Genomic DNA, 18,587 nt, shown 5'->3' with positions numbered 1-18,587 from the left:
AACACAAAAAGTCCAATTGCAGCCTTAACGTTCACAGCAAAAAATTCGTCATCTGGTATCGCTCTACGGCTAGCCCCTAACCTGGCTTATAGAGTTCTTTAAAATCATCGAGACTTTGCCTTCCTCGCCGCGTCTATGAGTGTCCATATCCCCCACCCCCCTCTCACCCATCTCTTGGAGACAGCATAAGCACACACAACGAAGCTGTTAGGTGAAGCGGGCTATAAGGAAGCGTGGTAAGGACCGTTCACTCTCCACACAGCAGCAAATGGAACGACAAATACGTGCAGTTTCGCCATCCGTTCGCAGTGCTTGCGACAAGCGAAGCAACACATTACTACCAGAGAAACGATGGCCGGATCGTACAGAAAAATGACCAGGAGGCGAACAAGCGAAGAAAGAAAGAAAAATTAGCGCGTTACGGAGCTTCGATCGGCCACAATCAGAGCAAACGCGAAGCTAGTCTCTCTAGGCTTTTTCTTCCTCTTCTCTGTACCTGCTCTTTGTCTGCTGTTGCAGCCACGGACAATGGGTAAGAGCAGCAACAACTATTGAGCATCGAGAAACAACGATGTGAAGATGCTCAGGTCGTCTAGTGGAGCGTATACCTTTTGCTTTTCGACGTAAGGAAGCAGCCTGCAACGGCGCCGCATAAGCGCCTTTTTGGTGTGTTGCTGTCGTCTAGTCAAATTCAGTTACGTTGAGATCCCGTAAGCCGAAATGGCCGGTTCATCACGAAGTGTGCAAGGCTCTTAACTGTCTTTCCTGTAATAATATACCCTTTATTTTTTTTCCTTGCTAACAAGGTTTCGCCTGTTAGCATATGCGCAACATCAACAGCGTCGCAGAGCGTTAGATAGCTCTCGCTACGCACGACATCTGCTGGTGTCCTTGGCATGCTTTATGACGGTCTTCGATGGCTGTGAAGCCTCCCAACGCTCATCTTCTCTACCTAGTTGGAATGAGTGGTAATTAAATTCAGATGCTGGCACCTCCTTATTATCTTTGTGTGAAGAAATAGAGAAATAAATTTGTTATAACGTATAACACGCTAATGCGAAAGCATGCAGGTGCTTAAACAGACGTGGTTGCTCTCGCGAAGTTGTGGAGCATGTATAAAAGAAGCTGAGAAAACCAACAACTGCTCTGAGTTTTCTTTGAAAATTTGATGCATCGTTGTTAGGAATACCACAGACAGAGGGCAGCACAACAAAGAAGAACGCTCTGTGGTCTTCCTAATAGCGCTACATTCAATTTTCAAAGAATGAGTGACCAACTAGCCCCGCACCAAGTCTACGCTGAAGCTCTGTTTTTGTTTCTGTTTCAGTTTTGTTTTACATTCCCGAGAGATGGTGAAGTTTGGCATGAGGCAAGATAGTGATTGGCATTGACTACTTGGCCGAGCTGAGTGCGTATCTTGAGCTGCTGCGGAACGGTAAAATAATGCGTTTTGTCCTATGCGATTGCGTTCATCGTAGGAAAATTTGTGCAAAGAAAAAAAATAGTAACCGTGTGAAAAGAATCAAATCAAGCATGTGAAGCAGCTGCCCTATCAGTTTCGTAAGGCATCAATAGGAAGCGGCATATGAAAGGAGCTAGTGTAGTATTTACCCTGTGAGTTGCATAAGGTATGAATAGATAGCGGCATATGAAAGAAGCTAGTGAAGCAGATACCCTATTATCCATCTATTGTCTATCCTATTATTAACATAAGACATGAATAGATAGCAGCATATGAAATGCTTTACGCGGCAGCTCAGGCGACTTGCACTGGCAGCACTCGCAGCGAATCGCAGAGTATCACAAGTTAGTGCTACACAAGGCAAGTTTGCCTTGTGTAGCGTCATAACATCATTTCAAGAAGTGAACCAAGTAGCCCAGAAGGAAGTTTCACGCGTCTGCGAAGAGTGGCATTTTCACACGCGAAAGAATCCGCATTCAGTGACTGCAGCGGTGGCCTATAGAGGTCTGAGCGTCCGCCTCGCATGCGGGGGTCGATCTCCAATGTCGCCGGGTATCCACCGATTGTACAATGGGCACAAGCTTTACCCTGGCCTGGTGCTAGGCTTATCTGGGTCTCTGGTCCCATGTTATGTAGAGAAAAATACCTTGGGCCAGGGCATTGTTTGACCAGAGCTGCCCTTTCGCCATTAAAAAATCAACATCTTCATCGTCATCATCATCTAATGGACAGCATTTTCACGCGGAAAGAAATCGCTGGCTCTCAAAAGAGCACCATCTCTCTCGGCATATTAAGCCTGCGCCGCAGAACCACATTTTTCTGCTATGTATGTCACTAAGTTCTGCACTGTACCTGTCCGTCTTTGTACTACACTGAATCATCCGCTGCAACTTGCAACAACGTGACCTGCGTAAACCGGACGGAGTGGTAGAAACGTGAACCTTTATATGTTTATATTTTTTGAGATGCTGCCCTGTCCAAACTCCCCAGCTTCAGAATGTCCAGCTGCACTCCTTTCAATTTCCCCCTGTGTCTACGGCATGTACAAGAAAGTGCCTTCGCAAAATTAACCAACCAGGAAGTTTCCGCCCCACTTTGAGATACGCGCTCCAGCAAGTACGGTAAAACGGTGTGAGCCCTAAACGGAACATCAGAACTTTCGCTTCAGGCGTGCCGCATCAACGGGCATACATCCACGTAGCGTCAGTCGTTTACAAGCGTTACCCGAAAACTCTGCTTGGCCTGAACTCCTCACAACGCCCATTCCCTAAACAGTTCGAAGTACAACCGCAGCACGATATGTGTACACATCCGTTCCACGTATACCGGGTGTCGCGTTTCTCTCGCAAGAAAAATGTCTACAGCTGTGCGCTTAGCGGCCGAAAGCCGAGCCCGTGCAAGGGTATACTTTAATGGACGCACGAAAAACGCCGCCGTCGATAACAAGTTCTACGTACGGGGACAGAGGTAAAGACTTGAAATAAACTTCCATGCTGGAAGCGGCCAGACGGATCAGTAAGATGGCTTACTTCTATCAAGAGGCAAGTCAGAATAAGTAGGTACACCGGCCTCATCTGTCGAAGCCATCTGTTGTACAGAAAACATGAGATGGGGTTTCGGGCTTCAAGTTCCCCCTCGTGCCGACCGGAAACAGTCTGGACGTAAACAACCTGCCAGTCTAAAAAGGAAAAGGCTCGACAGAACGTATCAAATTTACGTTGTCTGCTTTCTTCACTGTTTCTCTCTTCAGCACACTCCCATTAAGAAGCAGATTCGCAGTGAGCCTTCAGTGCTACAGAATGATAGCATACAAACACAATTTGCGCAGATTACCGCAGGTTTTACGCGTCTAAAATCGCAGTTCGCGAAAAGAAAATTTCCTGCATGTCAGGTTGAGGTGCAGACAGGAAAAAAACGAAGGAAGCAACTTCAGGTGAGCTCGACTTTTCAGATAAAAGCGCGCACTTAAATCAACACCGCGAATTTTTCGAAGATGTTTTCTGTATTGAGGGCCCCACTCCCAGTCCCGCAAAATTTACGACCCTCCCGCCCCCCCCCCCCCCCCCCCTCCTTCAGTAATAACTGTTTCTCACTCACTCACACTCTGTGTGTGTACTTATAGTGATGGGAATGATATCATGGGGGGGGGGGCGTATTTCTGGTTAAAAACAATGTTGAAACCGACTGATATGTCATACATACAATGCGTCATCAATTCCATCGTGTACCTTTTTGGAATGCCCGTATGAATGATAGTACATTCGCGTTCGTTAATGATGGTTACGTTGCATAGACCTAGACCGTAGGCAAATTACGCTCGCTGAATCGTCAGGGAACACCGACCAACAAAAGAGAAAGGTGGTCACCATGGGCCGAAAGCACGTACATGCACGAACTAGTCAATAGTGCCATTACTAATCAATCAATTAGCCGCCGCGGCGGCTCAGTGGTTATGGCGGCGCTCGGCTGCTGACCCGAAAGACGCAGGCTCGATCCCAGCCGCGACTGTCGAATTTCGATGGAGGCGAAATTCTAGAGACCCGTGTACTGTGCGGTGTCAGTGCCCGTTAAAGAATCCCGGGTGGTCGAAATTTCCGGAGCCCTTCACTACGGCGTCTCTCGTAGCCTGAGTCGCTTTGGGACGTTAATCCCCATACGAATGAAATCAATTAATCAATTAACTTTCAATCAATCAATCAATCAATCAATCAATCAATCAATAAATCATTCCAGCTTCCTGCAGGCAGTTAGAAATGCGAACGAACCTAAGAAAAGTATTGAAAACACTTCCTGTGACGTACGGCGTAGTGCAGTGATTGTGTAGAAAAGTGTCCAACAGGAAATTCTGAACGAAGCGCATGCTGTCTATCACGGGTGCACGAAGTTTCCCGGAAAGTGAATGGCGAAAGAAGAAAAAAATCGATAGAGGCGATCAAACAGCCGAAGAGCGCGAGCCAAGAGCACGAAAAGCAACAATACGTGTAAGGCCGAAGCGGCGTCGGAACAGGAGAAGCACAGCGGCCGTTCATCTGGTTCCCTACGAGACACGAACGTAATTGCGCCCCCACAACGGCGGTGGCACTCCGCGCAGTAGGGCGACGCGCAAGGCTCGCCTCTGACAGCACCGTATAGCGTGCGCCGTTCGCGCGGCCCGGCCGGGCAGGGCGAGTCCCCGATAGCTAGAGAGATACGCGATGGCGCCCTCGATTTGGGCAGACGTTTCGTTCGTGCGTGGCTTCTTTCTCCCTTGAATCGCGCTTCCTTTTCTTCCCTCATTGTCCCTCTTGCTCTTCCAGCATGTTTCCGAGTGGACTGCCATCTGCGATGGGAAGCGCAGTGCACGTGTAGTGCAGTTATTGCGAACGGTAGCGATAATATGGGTTTTCTATGCCTTTTATGTGCCACAAAGAGGGAGGCGCCCAGGTACTGAGAGGGGCGTAAGGGAGGGACACGTGGTTAATATAAACCACATTAGTTCGCGAGACTGGCGTGGAGCTGCAGCAGACACGGACTTTTTCGTCACGCTACATGTTCATGACGCAGGGGAATTAACCTAAACGTCGGAATCAGGGGTTCAACGCGTTAGCCACCGAACCAACGAAGCGGGGTGTCCTGATAAAAGAAAGGCAAATAATATGCTGCGTTTAGCTTGAGTAAATTAATGTCTGACTGCAGTTTCGGGACTCTGTGTCTAATAAATATTTTTGGATGAAGCATGTTTTGGATGTCGTAAGAGCGCTAAAATGATGTCAAAGATTCGCTAAATAAATGGCAGCGGAATCATTATGCGACCTTCGGCTTAGTGCCACCAGTAGCTCATGGATCACGCCGTAACGAGACCTGTTTCTTGTAGGTACACACCGCCTATTCCCGCACGCAGCTGACGAAGCATACCCGCGTTCTTTGCCGCTAATGCACAACACGTAGTAACAATTAACGTACGAACCCTATGCGGTGCATCATATGTGAGGTAGCACTGCTACGTATCCTCCCTTCAACATCAATCACAGGCGCATATTAGGGCGAAAACTCACACACGATCGTCAGAGCCGAGCAAAAACCTTGCTTGTGCATCGCTCGTTGCCATAGCAACTGCGACGCCAAGCGGCAAGAATTTGCTCGGGCCACCCCCTAAATTAGACCTTTGCCGATATGGAGCAAAATCGATGTCCAACAAAAACTGAGCATGCCCGGCACGATGAAACCTCCAAATTTGGTCCACGTCATTTCCAAAATTTGGTCCCGGCTAACCTAGAAATTAGACCTTGGTCGATTTGGACCAAAATCGATGCCCAACTATAACTGATCGTTCCCAACACGATGGCGACCTTCAAATTTACTCAGCTCATTTCTAAAAATTTGATCCGGGCCACCCCCGAAAAATTAGTCCACAGCTTTGAGATTTGCGCCATCTCGTTCCTAAGGCGTCGCTTGCGGCCTCACCATTTACGTCACCGCGCTTTCGCACGTCACACATCGGTTTAAACAGAGTTAAACCCCGGTTAATTTTTTATTGGAGACCATAGCGCGGCGTGCAACATTTCCTGATCACCACAGAGAGGGAAGGATGTAATTGCAATAACAAACCCAGCTTTGTAACAGCAGAGTTGTTAGATTGTTGTTAAGCATGGTAGCAGTTGGCAGTCTTGTTAAAGCACAAAAGGGCAATAATTATTTCCTGCTTGTGATAAGCCTTTTTCATAGCAAGCTTTTAAATGGCTTTCGGATGCTCTTGTACAGAAAGCCCACTGTAGCTTTCGCGTTGAATGGAGTAGCGGCTGCTGTTCAAGAGATAGTGAGTCGTGCATCACATCGCCACTCGTCAAGGAAACTGCGCGCCTGTGCCAAACATGTATCACGGTTGAATGAGCTGACTGCAGATGAACACTCATCGCATTAGCACACTAAAATGAGCACCAAAATGAGTGCAAGTGCGCTAAGAGTTAACGGCACCACACTTCGTCCTGCCGCTCTGCCCAGAATCTGGTCTAGAGGAATTTTCGCCAGCCCAGTAATTGTCGACTAAACGCTGATGGTGCCAAAACAGTGCCAGATGTATAAATGTACTTGGAAGAACATGCAATGTGGTGAACTGCTAGCAGATGGCTTCTTCAGGTGACAAAGTGCATGTCTATGTGGAAGGAACAGTGGCGGACGGCAGAACGTCAGTTATGACATACGCAGCTTGGGAGGCTGTTAGGGTGGGGTTTGGGGGTGCGGCGTTGACAGTGTTGGAGTAGCCGGATACAGCAAGCAGTCATGGGGTGTAAGGGTGGTGGTTTGGGGTGTGGAGGTACGGCCTGCGAGGACTACAACGTCGCCATGATTTTGCCGAACATTGCGAATGGAGCTGTCGCTGTAAAACACGAACACACATGACCCCAAGTCTGAAGAAGCAGGACAGATATATACTGACTCTACGAAATCAATGCGTTTACCGGGTAAAGAAATCTTAAGAGCTTTAAGCCTTGGAGTTACTGCATTCTTCAATACAAATAGTGGTTTTCAGTACTGGTCCGAACTAGCGCAACACTCTCGAAAGCGCACAAAGGCTTGCCTGGGAGACAAGCCTAAGAGGCCCGCAGAACTCGTTTAGAACGATACAGACTTGAAAAGGCGTCGCCTACTTCGCGAGGGAGACCTCGCACCACAGACAGACAAACAAGGAGAGGGCGTCTATGTAAAACGGAGCAATCAGTGCGGCACATCCCTCCCTGTCAAACGAGGCCCGCCATTTAGCGCTTCCAGGCAACGTCCTCAAACTTGGCGCCGACAGTCGAGCCAGACGCCGTCCCCGCTTCGAAAGCTTCTTCCGAGAGATTCACAGTGGGAACAAGCACGCGAGTCCCTAAACAGGGAATGCGCATACAGACAACTGGGGGCGGGGGTGAACCTCCAACTCTCCGGACGCACCTTTCCCTACGTCGCACTGCTCTCCCCGTCCCCCATCCTAAACACAGGGCGAGCCGGTCCACCGCCGACAACGCAATCTGAGCTGGCTCCCGGAAACAAGGTCCCGGCGGGTGTCTAAAGCGACGCGCACTTGTCAGCCGCGTCTCGAGCGCGGGACACGTCGGCCACGCAGTCTCGTCCGCCTGGGTGGCAGGGAGGGAGGGAGACAGACAGGCTTGTACAACACGCACTCTAGTCCGGGCGACGGCGGAAACTGAACGCCCTTCCCACACTCCGAAGCCTGTTTACCCATTAAGAGTTGAATCGCCACGCGCGCCTCGAGCGTCGTCGCATAGAATCGTCTCCAGGCGGCCCAGACGAAACGCACGCACGAGGTTTGGGAAAGCCGCTCCTGGGCTGCGCAAAGTGCGACGCTGACGTAGTACGCCGTATAGACGTTGCGAGGGAAGCTGCGTCCCGGGCCCGAAATTTCGCTCGGAGCTACTTGTTGGAAGTAAGGGAAGGGGAAAGAGGGGCGAGGTGCTTGGGCACGGGAGAGCCTGTTCCTGAAATTGGGCCTCGGGTCGTTGGGGAGGGCGAAGGAACGCGATATTCCTTCTCGCCCTCTACGTCTGGCGCGGAGACGTTTCGGTTCCGCTTATCGATCCCGGCAGCGCCTAGCGACCGAGCCCGTCGAATGAGCTCGGAGTCGCAGCATCGTGCTCCTCCATCTCTTCCTCTCTCTCTCCCTCTCCTCATCGTCTCTTCTCCCAGACAGCGTCGCTCCTTCTCTCCGCTTATAGCGCGCAATACTGGCAATACCCGCCCGTTTTTTGGCGGGAAACCCGACGTCCTGTCTCTGGGAAAAGGCGGCGGAGAGGCCGCATGGAAACAGTTTGCGCGTTCTGCGTACTTGGTCGAGGCTTCTCCAAACAAGAGCGCGCGGTTCTTGCCGGTGAAGAGGAGGGGGGGGAAACGACTCCGGCTCGATACACACGGCGGATCGCGGTGGAGGACGCGTGTCCGTGCCTTCGAATGGGACCGAAGGGCTTAGCACAGGGGCACGGCTGCGAGACAATGGTGTGTGGGCGTTTGCGACTAGGCTCGCTGAGTCTACTCCTCCAGCACCTGGATACAGGTGAAGCTTCAGATTGGTGGCGCCTTCGTCCGGCTCTGGAGTGTCACAAGACACGTGACCGATTATCGCTATTTTGTAGCGGATGCATTTTTTTTTGGCACGCATTATAAAGTGTTTAATAAACAATGAAGACGAAAATAAGGAGGTGACAGAAGTCAAACTACACGCTTATTCCAGGTAACTACGCACGGAAAACAAATCCGTTTTTAGGCGAGATATTCTTGCGCTTTGATGCTGTCCTAATAACTCACGAGTCTGTAAATCTATGTAACCTTTCCTACGTTGGTATAGAGATAAACGTCACCGTGGACAACTGCATGCATTGTTTTTTTTTTTTTTACAGTGGACCAGTTTTACGTAGCGCCATCTTTTGTATCGCCAGACTGTTGGGATGATGAATGAATAGGCGAACTAGAATGCGCGTACACGCGCGCACACACACACACGCACACACACGCAAACGCGGCGCCAGTAGCGCTAGTGCCTCTAAGAAAGGCCGTTTTTGACTAGAAATAAAACAGAATCCCGTTAATTCGAACTTCAGGATTTTTCGAAACGACGCTATGGTCCTGTCAACATTGCGCTTATGAATACCAACTCCGCATAGTTAAGACAGATTATCGCTCCCTTTAGACGTCAAGTTAGCAAGAAAGGGCAGCATAATTTGTATCCGAAAAGTCGAGAAGCTTAGGTTGTATAATAACTGTCAAGCGCACCGTACCTTCTGGAACTAAAGTGATTTTGCTACCTGTGTAGCTTCTACCATACAGAGAAGCCCTTGCTGCACCTCACAGAGAAGTGTTTGACCAACGCGGGCTGATTGATGGATTCAGCTTATCCGCTTAATAGAAAACTTTACGGGAATATCGACAGGAAGCATTTCCGCTCCTGCCGTACCATCATGCCTATCGACACGACCCTTGTGTTGTTAATTCAAAGTCTGCAGCCGTGTGCTGGCAATTCGAGTTTTGTCAGCGACGTCATTTCGTCCCATCTAAGTGCACGCATCAATCGACAAAAGAAGACACCCATGCTCATGCGTCACGTTTCGAGAGATACGTGCAAAAAATTGAGAGCGCTATACCTTATCAAGCTTGCAGGGTTCTTCAGATTCAATGGTAAAAGGCGGAGCGCTGAATGTGTCCATTATATGAAAGCTTCGGAAGATCGTAGTGCAGTAAACAGTTTCAAAATGCAGGTGAACTGGTGGAAAGGAAAAAAAAATTAATGGAAGGAAACAAAGCAGAAGTTCGTGCATTACGCCTGCATTAAGAGCAACGCAGGCTTGTGCGGAAGTTGCGGAGCTGTCATACCAAGAAGTATAGTTGGAAATGCCGTGAAAAACGCCTTCACCACATAGCACCGCTGAAGTCTTGAGCGTAAGTACGTCAGTCATTATTCGCAGTAGAGAAAAGGGCGCCAGACAGAGTCATTATCAGACTGCAGGCTGTGTCACAGAGAGTTTCTCCTCGATGTCGAAGACGACGTGGCATTTCAGTCGTACGCAGATACCGGCAGTAACCACATAAGTTGTTTTTTTTCGCACTCGTGCACTTGGCGAGCAGGGCAGCCCATCGTTGAAACCAGTCGTCACATTCCACGTGGGGATAGAAACAAAGAACACAGACTGACGAATGCCCACAACAACCTTGCAAGAACCACTCCGGTGCTTCTGTCTGCGCAAGCTCAAACAGTAATAAACACGTTTTCTGAACGCTCCGTGTCACAGTGTGATGACTCTACGAATATATGAAGCAGCTCGATCAGACCAGAGTAAAGCGAACCTACAGAAAACGTCGTGGCCCACATGATAGACTTGCAAGTACTTTTAATCAGAAGAGAAGTTACCTGGTACGCTTCCGTCGAGAAGTCACTTGCTAAAGACAAATACAGCAACCTACGTAACCGAAAAGCGCACTATGAATCCCTCAAAGTTTCATCCTGGCTGCCTTTGAACGCAATGTTTCCTGATCGAAGCCTTTAGCCGCTTCTAACAAGAAAACGAGGAGCGATGCATAAAATGCGTTTCTCCAAACGTTGGTTGTTCCTTGTTATCACTCCTACGAGGCGCGCTTGAAGCATTCCACACAAAGTATCCAACTGCGGTAGCCATGTCCCTGAGAAGGTCGAGCGAAGCAGCGCAATACTTGCGCGGTAAGACCTAGCAGCCGCACGACCCGACGCGGCAACACTGACGATGAAACTGCTGGGAGCTGCGCGAGCTAGGCGCGCGGCAGCCCTTGCGAGAGCGAGCTCGCTGCTACAGGGATTTCGCGGCCGAGCTGCGCAAGCGTCATAGGGAAGCGCGGTCGCCATGGCGTCGTCCAAGATGTCCGCACCAGGACGAGGCTTAGGGAGCTCGCCGCGCGCTCCCTGATCTGGGGAAGCCGTGGAGCTCAGCGCAAAAGGCGTAAGGCTGCTCCTGGTTCCCCGCAGTTCTCCAGCGGCCGTGGCTGAGAGTGCACGCCGCTGCGACGCCCGTATTCGTAGCGATGCAGTGCAAGTTGTCCGACCGTGGTAGCGGAATGCTCGCAAGTGCACTGAACGGATTACGTCGAAGGACCGGCCTAGCTTACAAACCTCGTGAAGGCTTCTCATGGAGTGGCTACGGTTTATTTCTCCGTTCGCTATCGTCTTTAGAATGGCGCGCTCCGATTTGTGCTAAGTTTGGTACGTGAATGTGCTCTGCACAACGATCCATTCCGCATGTGACGAAGAGGATGGTGCGGAGATGTGCTGATTAAGTACCCGTGTGTGGTCAGTGCGTGTTTATCCATCAGACAACCTGTTTTATCTCCGATCATATCTTTGAACTACCTCGATGACAGTACTGTGTCCAGCGTTGAGTGCGTTCCTACTGCACCTTGTGCCATGATTATTCCCGTCGGTTGGATATCTTCAGACACGGATTACGTTCGGATACCTGAGCTATGTTTGGATACACGAAAGAAAGGTAAGTTTCTTTTCCTCCCCGTTAACCCTAAAAAGAAAACGCCAGGCATGAACTTCGCTTGCACGAAGTCTATGCCTGGTACACGCCTCATAAGCCTAAAAGAACAGCTGTTTTCTTTCCGTTTTTTTTTCTTTCCGTTTATTATGGATGTGTTGGTACAGCATACTGCGGGCCACCTGCATCTTTCGTTTCGTGATTACATTGCCTCAAGGTTAGCGAAGGCGATCGTCCCTCACCTTTAAGCCACTTTGCAGAACGCGCGAAACTGCATGAGCGGCACGCGTTGATTTTATTCAGTCATTTATTGACTTCGATCGAAATGAACCAGCTGCGCACAAGCATCGCTGACTCTGAACTAATTTTTGCGCCGAAATGCGAGATTCAAACCAGCCCGAAGGTTAAAAAGAGAAAGAAAATGAGTATTGGTGCTTAAATCGCGATATGCTTGATTATGGCAACGAACGCTCGGCTGTGCATGCAAAGGAGACTTTTCAAAAGCAAGACGTCACACATCGTCTGCACAAAGAAAATAAAGCGAAACAAAGAGAGACAACCTGTGAATCACTTTGTCTTCTCAAAAAGTGCAAAGATACAAAAAATCACTCGCGATAAAGAATACGAAGAAGCGGCAAAGCCCCAATGGCGTTCTCTTTTCCTGGGTTTGTCTTATAACACTCACTAGGCGTAAGCCGGGGTCTTGGACTAAAGTCCGCGGACGAAGCCCTCCATTCACGATGACTTATACCGGATTAAAGACGGGCGTGCCGTGGATGCGCCAGCGGTAACACATCAAGTGTTCTCGAACATTTCTTGCTTTCTAGGCTAATTCGTGGTGGTCAACTAAGAACGCGTCTGCGCTACTGGGGCCAAATGTTCCTTGGGCAGTGAAGTCGCGAATAATCAGGTGGTCTGTTGTCAAGGAAAGACTGTTGTAAATGTCCTTTAATGATAAGTAACTTCACGACATATTTATCGCGCCACATGTTAATCGAACAGTGGCATCAAGAACAATTTAGATATTTGTGCTGCAGTCCGAATAGTTCCGCTCCACGGGATGATAATGATGATAGCTTGAAGCCTGTCTGCTGTAGTGGGCGTTCGACCTGATGGATAGATTTTATTCAGCCACGAGAAAAAAAAAACGGTACAGTGGAACCTCGTTATAACGAAACGGTTTATAACGAAATAATGGATGTAACGAAGGAATAACGATCTCCCTTGGAAGCTCGGTCAACACGGGCTATAACGAAGTAACCGCCGGGCCCCTTCGACTTCGTTATAACGGCGTTCAACCGTTCATATAATGGTATACTGCTACTGCAATGGCGCTTGCGCATTGACAGGCGCGCACCAGTGCCCTGTCAAAAAGTGTCAGTCGGAATTTCCAAAGATGCAACTTCAATCGAAATCCAACTGACTCCAGGCGGTCTTGAACTGGTTCGTAGTGTGTTTTTCGAAGTTGCGATTATCCATTTTCGAATGGGCGCTTGAGCTTTCTTTCTGCGATGTCGACGCCATTGTCGTGCTCGTTCGCGGGTACAAAACTTAGAGCCATAGCAAGCAGAGTAAACATCGCTTTTAACCTTTTACTATAGATGACAACATGACAAAGATACAGACGTGGTGCAGCGAACGTGGCTGCCCCGTAGAAGCAGACCGCGATTTCTTGTCGCAAGCGTGTTTCCTTTTTGTATTTTTTAAAAATTTTTGCGAGTTAAGCCCAACCGTCCCAACGCATGCGCCCGGAAGAGAGAGAGAGGCGGACGGGGAGCAGCAGACACGCCACTCGATGCAGACGGTGCAAAAGCAAACTTTGCACTTTGTGACAGCGCGAAGCCTCTTTTCAAAGCAGCGTTTCACTCTCTCTCTCTCTCTCGAGACCTTTGCGCGAGGACCACTTCCGACACAAAGAGGAGTAAAAAATAATAACACGGTGGAATAGACAAAAAGAAAAAGTGGAGAGGAGGTGGAGCGCCGAAAATCTGCTCTCTCGATTGCGGTGGCGTCGTTATCTCTGGAAACTCAGCAAAAACGAGCGCCCCACGCCGCCTACGCTGCCCTCTACCGAGTCGTGCTGCGCTGCGAGCGGGGAACCCGACCGACGTCTCTAGGGAAACTCTTAATCCTAATTTACGTTGGCCAACCGTTTGATGGAGGCGCCCGGCCCGGTCTGAGTGAGGGGAGTGCAAGAAAGAAACTCTAACATCGAGCCCGTGCTCTGCGGTAAAAGAACAAATGCACGCTATATCTGAACAGGAGAGAGAGAGAGAGAACTGAGGAGTTGGCGTTTATGGAGAAACCTAGCGGCATCTCCAAGAAACACGTGCAAAATAAAAAAAAAGAAACTACAAGAGATAGTTTTGCTGCGGAGATAGGGAAAGGGATGCGGTGGGAGGGGTCGCCTGCGTTTTTACCTACACGGAGTCCGATCTGGGCGCCTATAACCGCATCTGCGGCTTGTACGGAGAAAAGTTTGGAAAAGACAGCAACGTAGCCGAGTCGATCGATCAAAGTTTGCGGCGGGGGAGAGCGCCCAGCCGCGATGGACGATCGCGCGCACTCTCCCGCACGAGCGCTGTTTGCACCAGAAAGCGGGAGGCCGGATAGTGTAACCCCGCCATATAGTGTGACAGTCTTTGAAAGTATCGCATGCAGGACGAGGTCGATCGGCTGGTTTGTACGCAAAGCGGCGCTGAAGAAGCGAGCAGCCGCGTGTTAGGCGTACACTCTGGGCACGTAAAAACTTTTCGCGAAGCTCCTGCAGCGCGCATGGCAACGTCTTCTCCAATCTGCCGTTGGATAGCGAGACTGACAGCCTAGCTATAGGCTTGTTGCCTGCCTCGCCGAGGTTGGTTCGGGCGCAACGCGGTCGATTTTAAAACCTGATTAGAACAGCACCGGCGGCAGCAAACGAGGTGGCTGACTTGCCGGCCGCCCCGTGCGAGGTGCGAGGCGTGCTTGGTAGGGAGCACAAATCGGGGTCTGCGTCTGCGACGTTGCATGCTATAGTGCGCGGTTCGCTTTTGTTCGCTTAACGTGGTTTTTGAGGAATGCCTTTCGTGTGGAGCGGCCTAGGATGTCCAGTTTCAGCGACTGTATTAGCAAATGTAGCGCACACGGCAGCATGTGGAACTACACGAGGAGCTTGCGTGATTCGAAGGAACACACGGCTGACAGAGCGCCTCTTGAAGGTGTGTCCGGCTTCGCAACACACATTTATCCGGACGTTTTAAAAAGACAGTTTCGAAATGACGTTGCATGCTTTGTCACGCTCCTGTAAGTACTCACCAGTGGTTAAGCGAACGGCGCCACCTCCATGGTAAACTTCGGAACGAGAAAAAAAAATATTTCGGAAAGTTTTGTTTAGGTGTGTTTCTTCTTCGGATCGCGATCCCGCCCGGTACCCCCCGCCGTGGGTGGCTCACATATCGCGGTGTTTTAAAAAAAATATGCCTTTGAAGAGACGTTTCGTACCTTTACATTCTGCTCTGGGGTGTCCTCGGATTTTAATAAGGAAGGGACGACATCATTGACGCATTGTGAAATCAGAAAACTACTCCGAAAACTTTTGTTATCATGTACTCGTATGGGGCCTAACCCTAACGGTAACCCTCAGCCGTATCCAGACGGCGACGTCAGCGCCACCGCATCTTGCCTACGTCACAGACCGGTGTTGGTCTATACGCAACGAGCCGCCGCGTTTAATCCGCATGGTCTCATATAATGCTGCTTTTGGCTTGAGACCTATAGGCACATGGAAATATAGATAAAGAGTAACATCCCCTTTGAATCGGAGTGGCGACAGCTGTCATCTAGCTGTTAATTCCTAAACTATTAGTTTCAATCGAATTCACTGCGCCAATTTTCTTCTCAGTGTGTCTTAAACTACTCTCTCGCCCTTCTTCATCAGCATTATACTCGTATATTTTGGGCTGTTACTAGCAAGTGGTCCTTTAAAATTTAATTTCGTCTTTTCTCTTTCATTGCCAGTGACCAAATGAATAAAACACTGACGTCGTGCAGCGAAACGCACATGGAGCTACGTGGATTGGAAACAAGTTTTGCGGATTTGCATATCTTGCAGCAACAGGAAGACGATGTCTACGCTCCATGAATTTTCTAAATGGGGCCTTCGATAATGGAGAAACGCTGGTTTTATTATCTTCAAAGACGGAAACATTTTTCAGGCGCGAAATTTACTGAACCCTTTAAGTACGCCGTACTGTATGCCCATATTTCACGTATCCGCTTTCAGCATTCGTCGTGACACGCTTTTAAGTGTGCATTATAAGACTCGGCCACTGTCCACTGACGAGCAGAGTGTCACTTTATCACGGCTGCGGTAGTAGAGGCGAAATGTGACGGTACTCCGACTGTGAATTCAGTTTCGGTATGCGATATAACGACTGTTAGTCGATGATGGTTTGAAGAGGGCTCCGCCCTGGTGCCCACCTGGACCACGAAATTTCTTCCGGGAGTGAAATATGGACTGTTCAGTTTTTGTACGACGAAGCTGGTACCGCAAGCATTTCTGTTGTGAAAAGTCGGCGTACTTTAGCGTTCACATTTTGCGTATCGCACCTGTACTTAGCTTCGATTTGCGATTTGGTGTTTAAGCGTAGTGGGGGCGTCTAATTTCACTGCAGTATTAAGGCCTGTAGAGTCCGCAGCCTTACTGACACTTTTCTTCTCTATCAGTTCTTCGATAATGGGAAGCGATAAAACTCTTTCCATGCGTACGCTACGCATCACCAGATGACTCAGATTGCAGAGTAGGCATCCTCTTCTGAAAGCCGCCGTTGAAACTTCAGCATAGTAGTACAACTTATTCAATAGAAACCGTTATGTTAGAGTGTTCTGTTGTGTGGTGTTTTACGGCACTTAAGCAACTAAAGTCATCGTGCGCCAAAAACAGGGCATAATTACTCGTTAGTATCCACATGAGTTCCGCCATGCGGTTAGAAGAAAAAGCTATGCCGTTTTCTCAGGAATTTCGCTTTTAAATAATAATTCGACCCGGCCTGCGGATGAAATCAGGAACGATCGCTTGTTAGTGTCAGTCAACCAGGTCGGCCATAAGATGGCGCGGCGAGGTCGAATTGACCAGCGATTCTCCAATGCGCTTGCAAATCCTCAAGGCGTATATTTTTGTTAGCGAGTTATTACCGATTATGAGTAATTACTCACTCGGTGCTCATGCATAGTAGAATACAGCTGCACTTTGAGAACTCATTTTCCTGCCTAGCTTGCTAAGCGTGTTGCACTGGGCCGAAAATAGGTTGATTTCGGCGAAAGCAAGTGCTCCGCTGCTGCTGATCACGCCGAAAAAACAGAACAGAAAACGCACGCATCAGCGTATACACCCACGGACGTGTGGCTGTGTGTAAACGTAGGCTATATACGTCGACGTGCCGTTAAAAGGCTTCTTTGCACGGCCCGTTTCCGTCTGGCGAATGACGGGTTCGCGTTCTCAACTTCTTTTTCTGGCGCGCCACTTTCGCTCGTACAAGCACCTTTACGTTGCCTCCCCCCCTGTCTTCAATTACGCCATAACCGATTTCGCCTATATTGCGCCAGTATATAAAGCCTACCTGTGTATACGCTGATGAAACCAGAGCATACACAGGTATGTTTGACGTGGTGGCGACGCCACCTGTGCACTTCTGCCCGGAGTCTGTCTGCGAGGCCAAGCTATAAACACCGGTCAGCAGAAGGCGTTAACCAGATCCCTGCATCAACAGAACATCGCTATCGCGACGTCTCGCTTGGGTTTACCCTTAAACCCTCCTATAAACTTGCTGCGAGCGCCTGGCTCTTCGCGCGCTTAACATCGTATATATACAGCGAATCGGTCGCCTCTCTCCTTCTTCCTTCTTTCTCTCTTTCATCTTATTCTCGCTGAAATCTAGCCAAGATTTTATATGTCGTGATCGAGCTGCACCCGTTCTCATTGCATAATCATGTTACTATAAACGTAAGAGAAAGATTGCGCGGAAAAACGTCGTTCTGGTTGCTTTCTTCCGGTCGTTTAACGGGTACTAGGATGTCTTAAATTCCTAAATGCGGGGAGTGTTGGGTTTAAATCGCGAGGTACCACCAGAAAGCTACCTGTTTTTAGCAGGGACGGTCTTAAAAAAGACAGAGGAGGGAAGGGGGGGGGGGGGGGGGAAGGGTGTCACGCCTCCTCTGAAGCGAAAAATTTCACATTGGCAAATCGTGTTGAACCACTTTTTATTTCCTTTGATGAAAAATTCCAAGAAATACATGCTTGAAAAGAGACCCTACGCCCCCCCCCCCTCCCCCTTCAAGAGCGGCCCATAAATTCTCCCTTGACTTTTCATGGTGGATGCAGATGCTATGTCCTTTCATATCCGAGCCTTTCGGACGAAAGGCTTAAGAAGCTGCCATTGGTTTTGTGACACAAACTGTCTGTGACCACAGTCTGCAGTACCTACGCGGAAAAAGTTGCGTTCCATAAATTCCAGCATTGCCTAACAAATTTTGGATAATAATTATAATGTTTCCGTGAAGACTAGCAGTTTAGAAATTTGCTACAAGACACAATTTTCAGGAAACTAATTAGATTCGAGCAGGGTTTGCGGAGGTCGCTTCGGTTGGCAACACAAAACAGAGCCTTCAGCTCTAATTCGAGACGGCTAGGTAGCAGCAACAACAAATAAAACTGAAGGCGGTGGGGCGAGGAGCTTGGCGTCGTTGTTGAGACCAGATTGTTAGTCGGAAAGGAAAGTCGTCGTATAGTTTGAGACGCTTTCCTAAACCCGCGCCAATCGCAGCACGCGAAGTGCAACAGCGAAGTAAGCATGAAACAAAAAGCACTCCTTTGCTTCCCTCGAGGCAGCATCTATGAGCCGACGTAGGCCGTTTACAAAACGGAGTCGTCGCTGTTGAAATAGGGAAGGTGGCCCCAGGTTCTAATACTTTATAACCGGCGTCCCACTGCGTAACACCCGCCTGGCAACCAAGCGAGCAGCGACGTTTCGGCCTGCCGGCGGAGAGCGTTCAATTACGCTAAACTGCGGGCTATGGCAGTCACGCGCGTTCATCCCCGCTCCTTCCCCAACCACCGCACTATTCTGTCCGGGTAGCTGGACTGAGCGTGGCAGGGAAGCGGCAGAAGCGGC

The 18,587-nt window shown here is 49.4% G+C and overlaps 2 protein-coding genes across 8 annotated transcripts in view; one reads left to right on the top strand and one right to left on the bottom strand.

Moving 5' to 3' along the window:
- The window catches only part of LOC144136680 (uncharacterized), a 151,663-nt gene that overhangs the window by 90,439 nt on the left and 42,637 nt on the right, over positions 1-18,587 (bottom strand). The gene's annotated exons all lie outside the window — the stretch shown is intronic.
- LOC144136683 (uncharacterized) overlaps positions 10,898-18,587 on the top strand; it is a 208,850-nt gene continuing 201,160 nt past the window's right edge. For 2 of the 6 annotated variants that reach the window (XM_077669213.1, XM_077669210.1), the window contains exon 1: positions 10,898-11,445. In XM_077669213.1, coding sequence (XP_077525339.1) covers positions 11,423-11,445 — 23 coding nt within the window. In that variant the 5' untranslated portion in view covers positions 10,898-11,422. The remainder of the gene's footprint in view (positions 11,446-18,587) is intronic. The other 4 variants (XM_077669211.1, XM_077669212.1, XM_077669208.1 and 1 more) reach the window with 3 other exon arrangements.

Source organism: Amblyomma americanum, chromosome 6 (genome assembly GCF_052857255.1).
Source record: "Amblyomma americanum isolate KBUSLIRL-KWMA chromosome 6, ASM5285725v1, whole genome shotgun sequence".
Taxonomy (NCBI): Eukaryota; Metazoa; Arthropoda; class Arachnida; order Ixodida; family Ixodidae; genus Amblyomma; species Amblyomma americanum.
The sequence above is the reverse complement of the archived record's forward strand: the minus strand, read 5'-3'. Positions and strand labels throughout refer to the sequence as shown.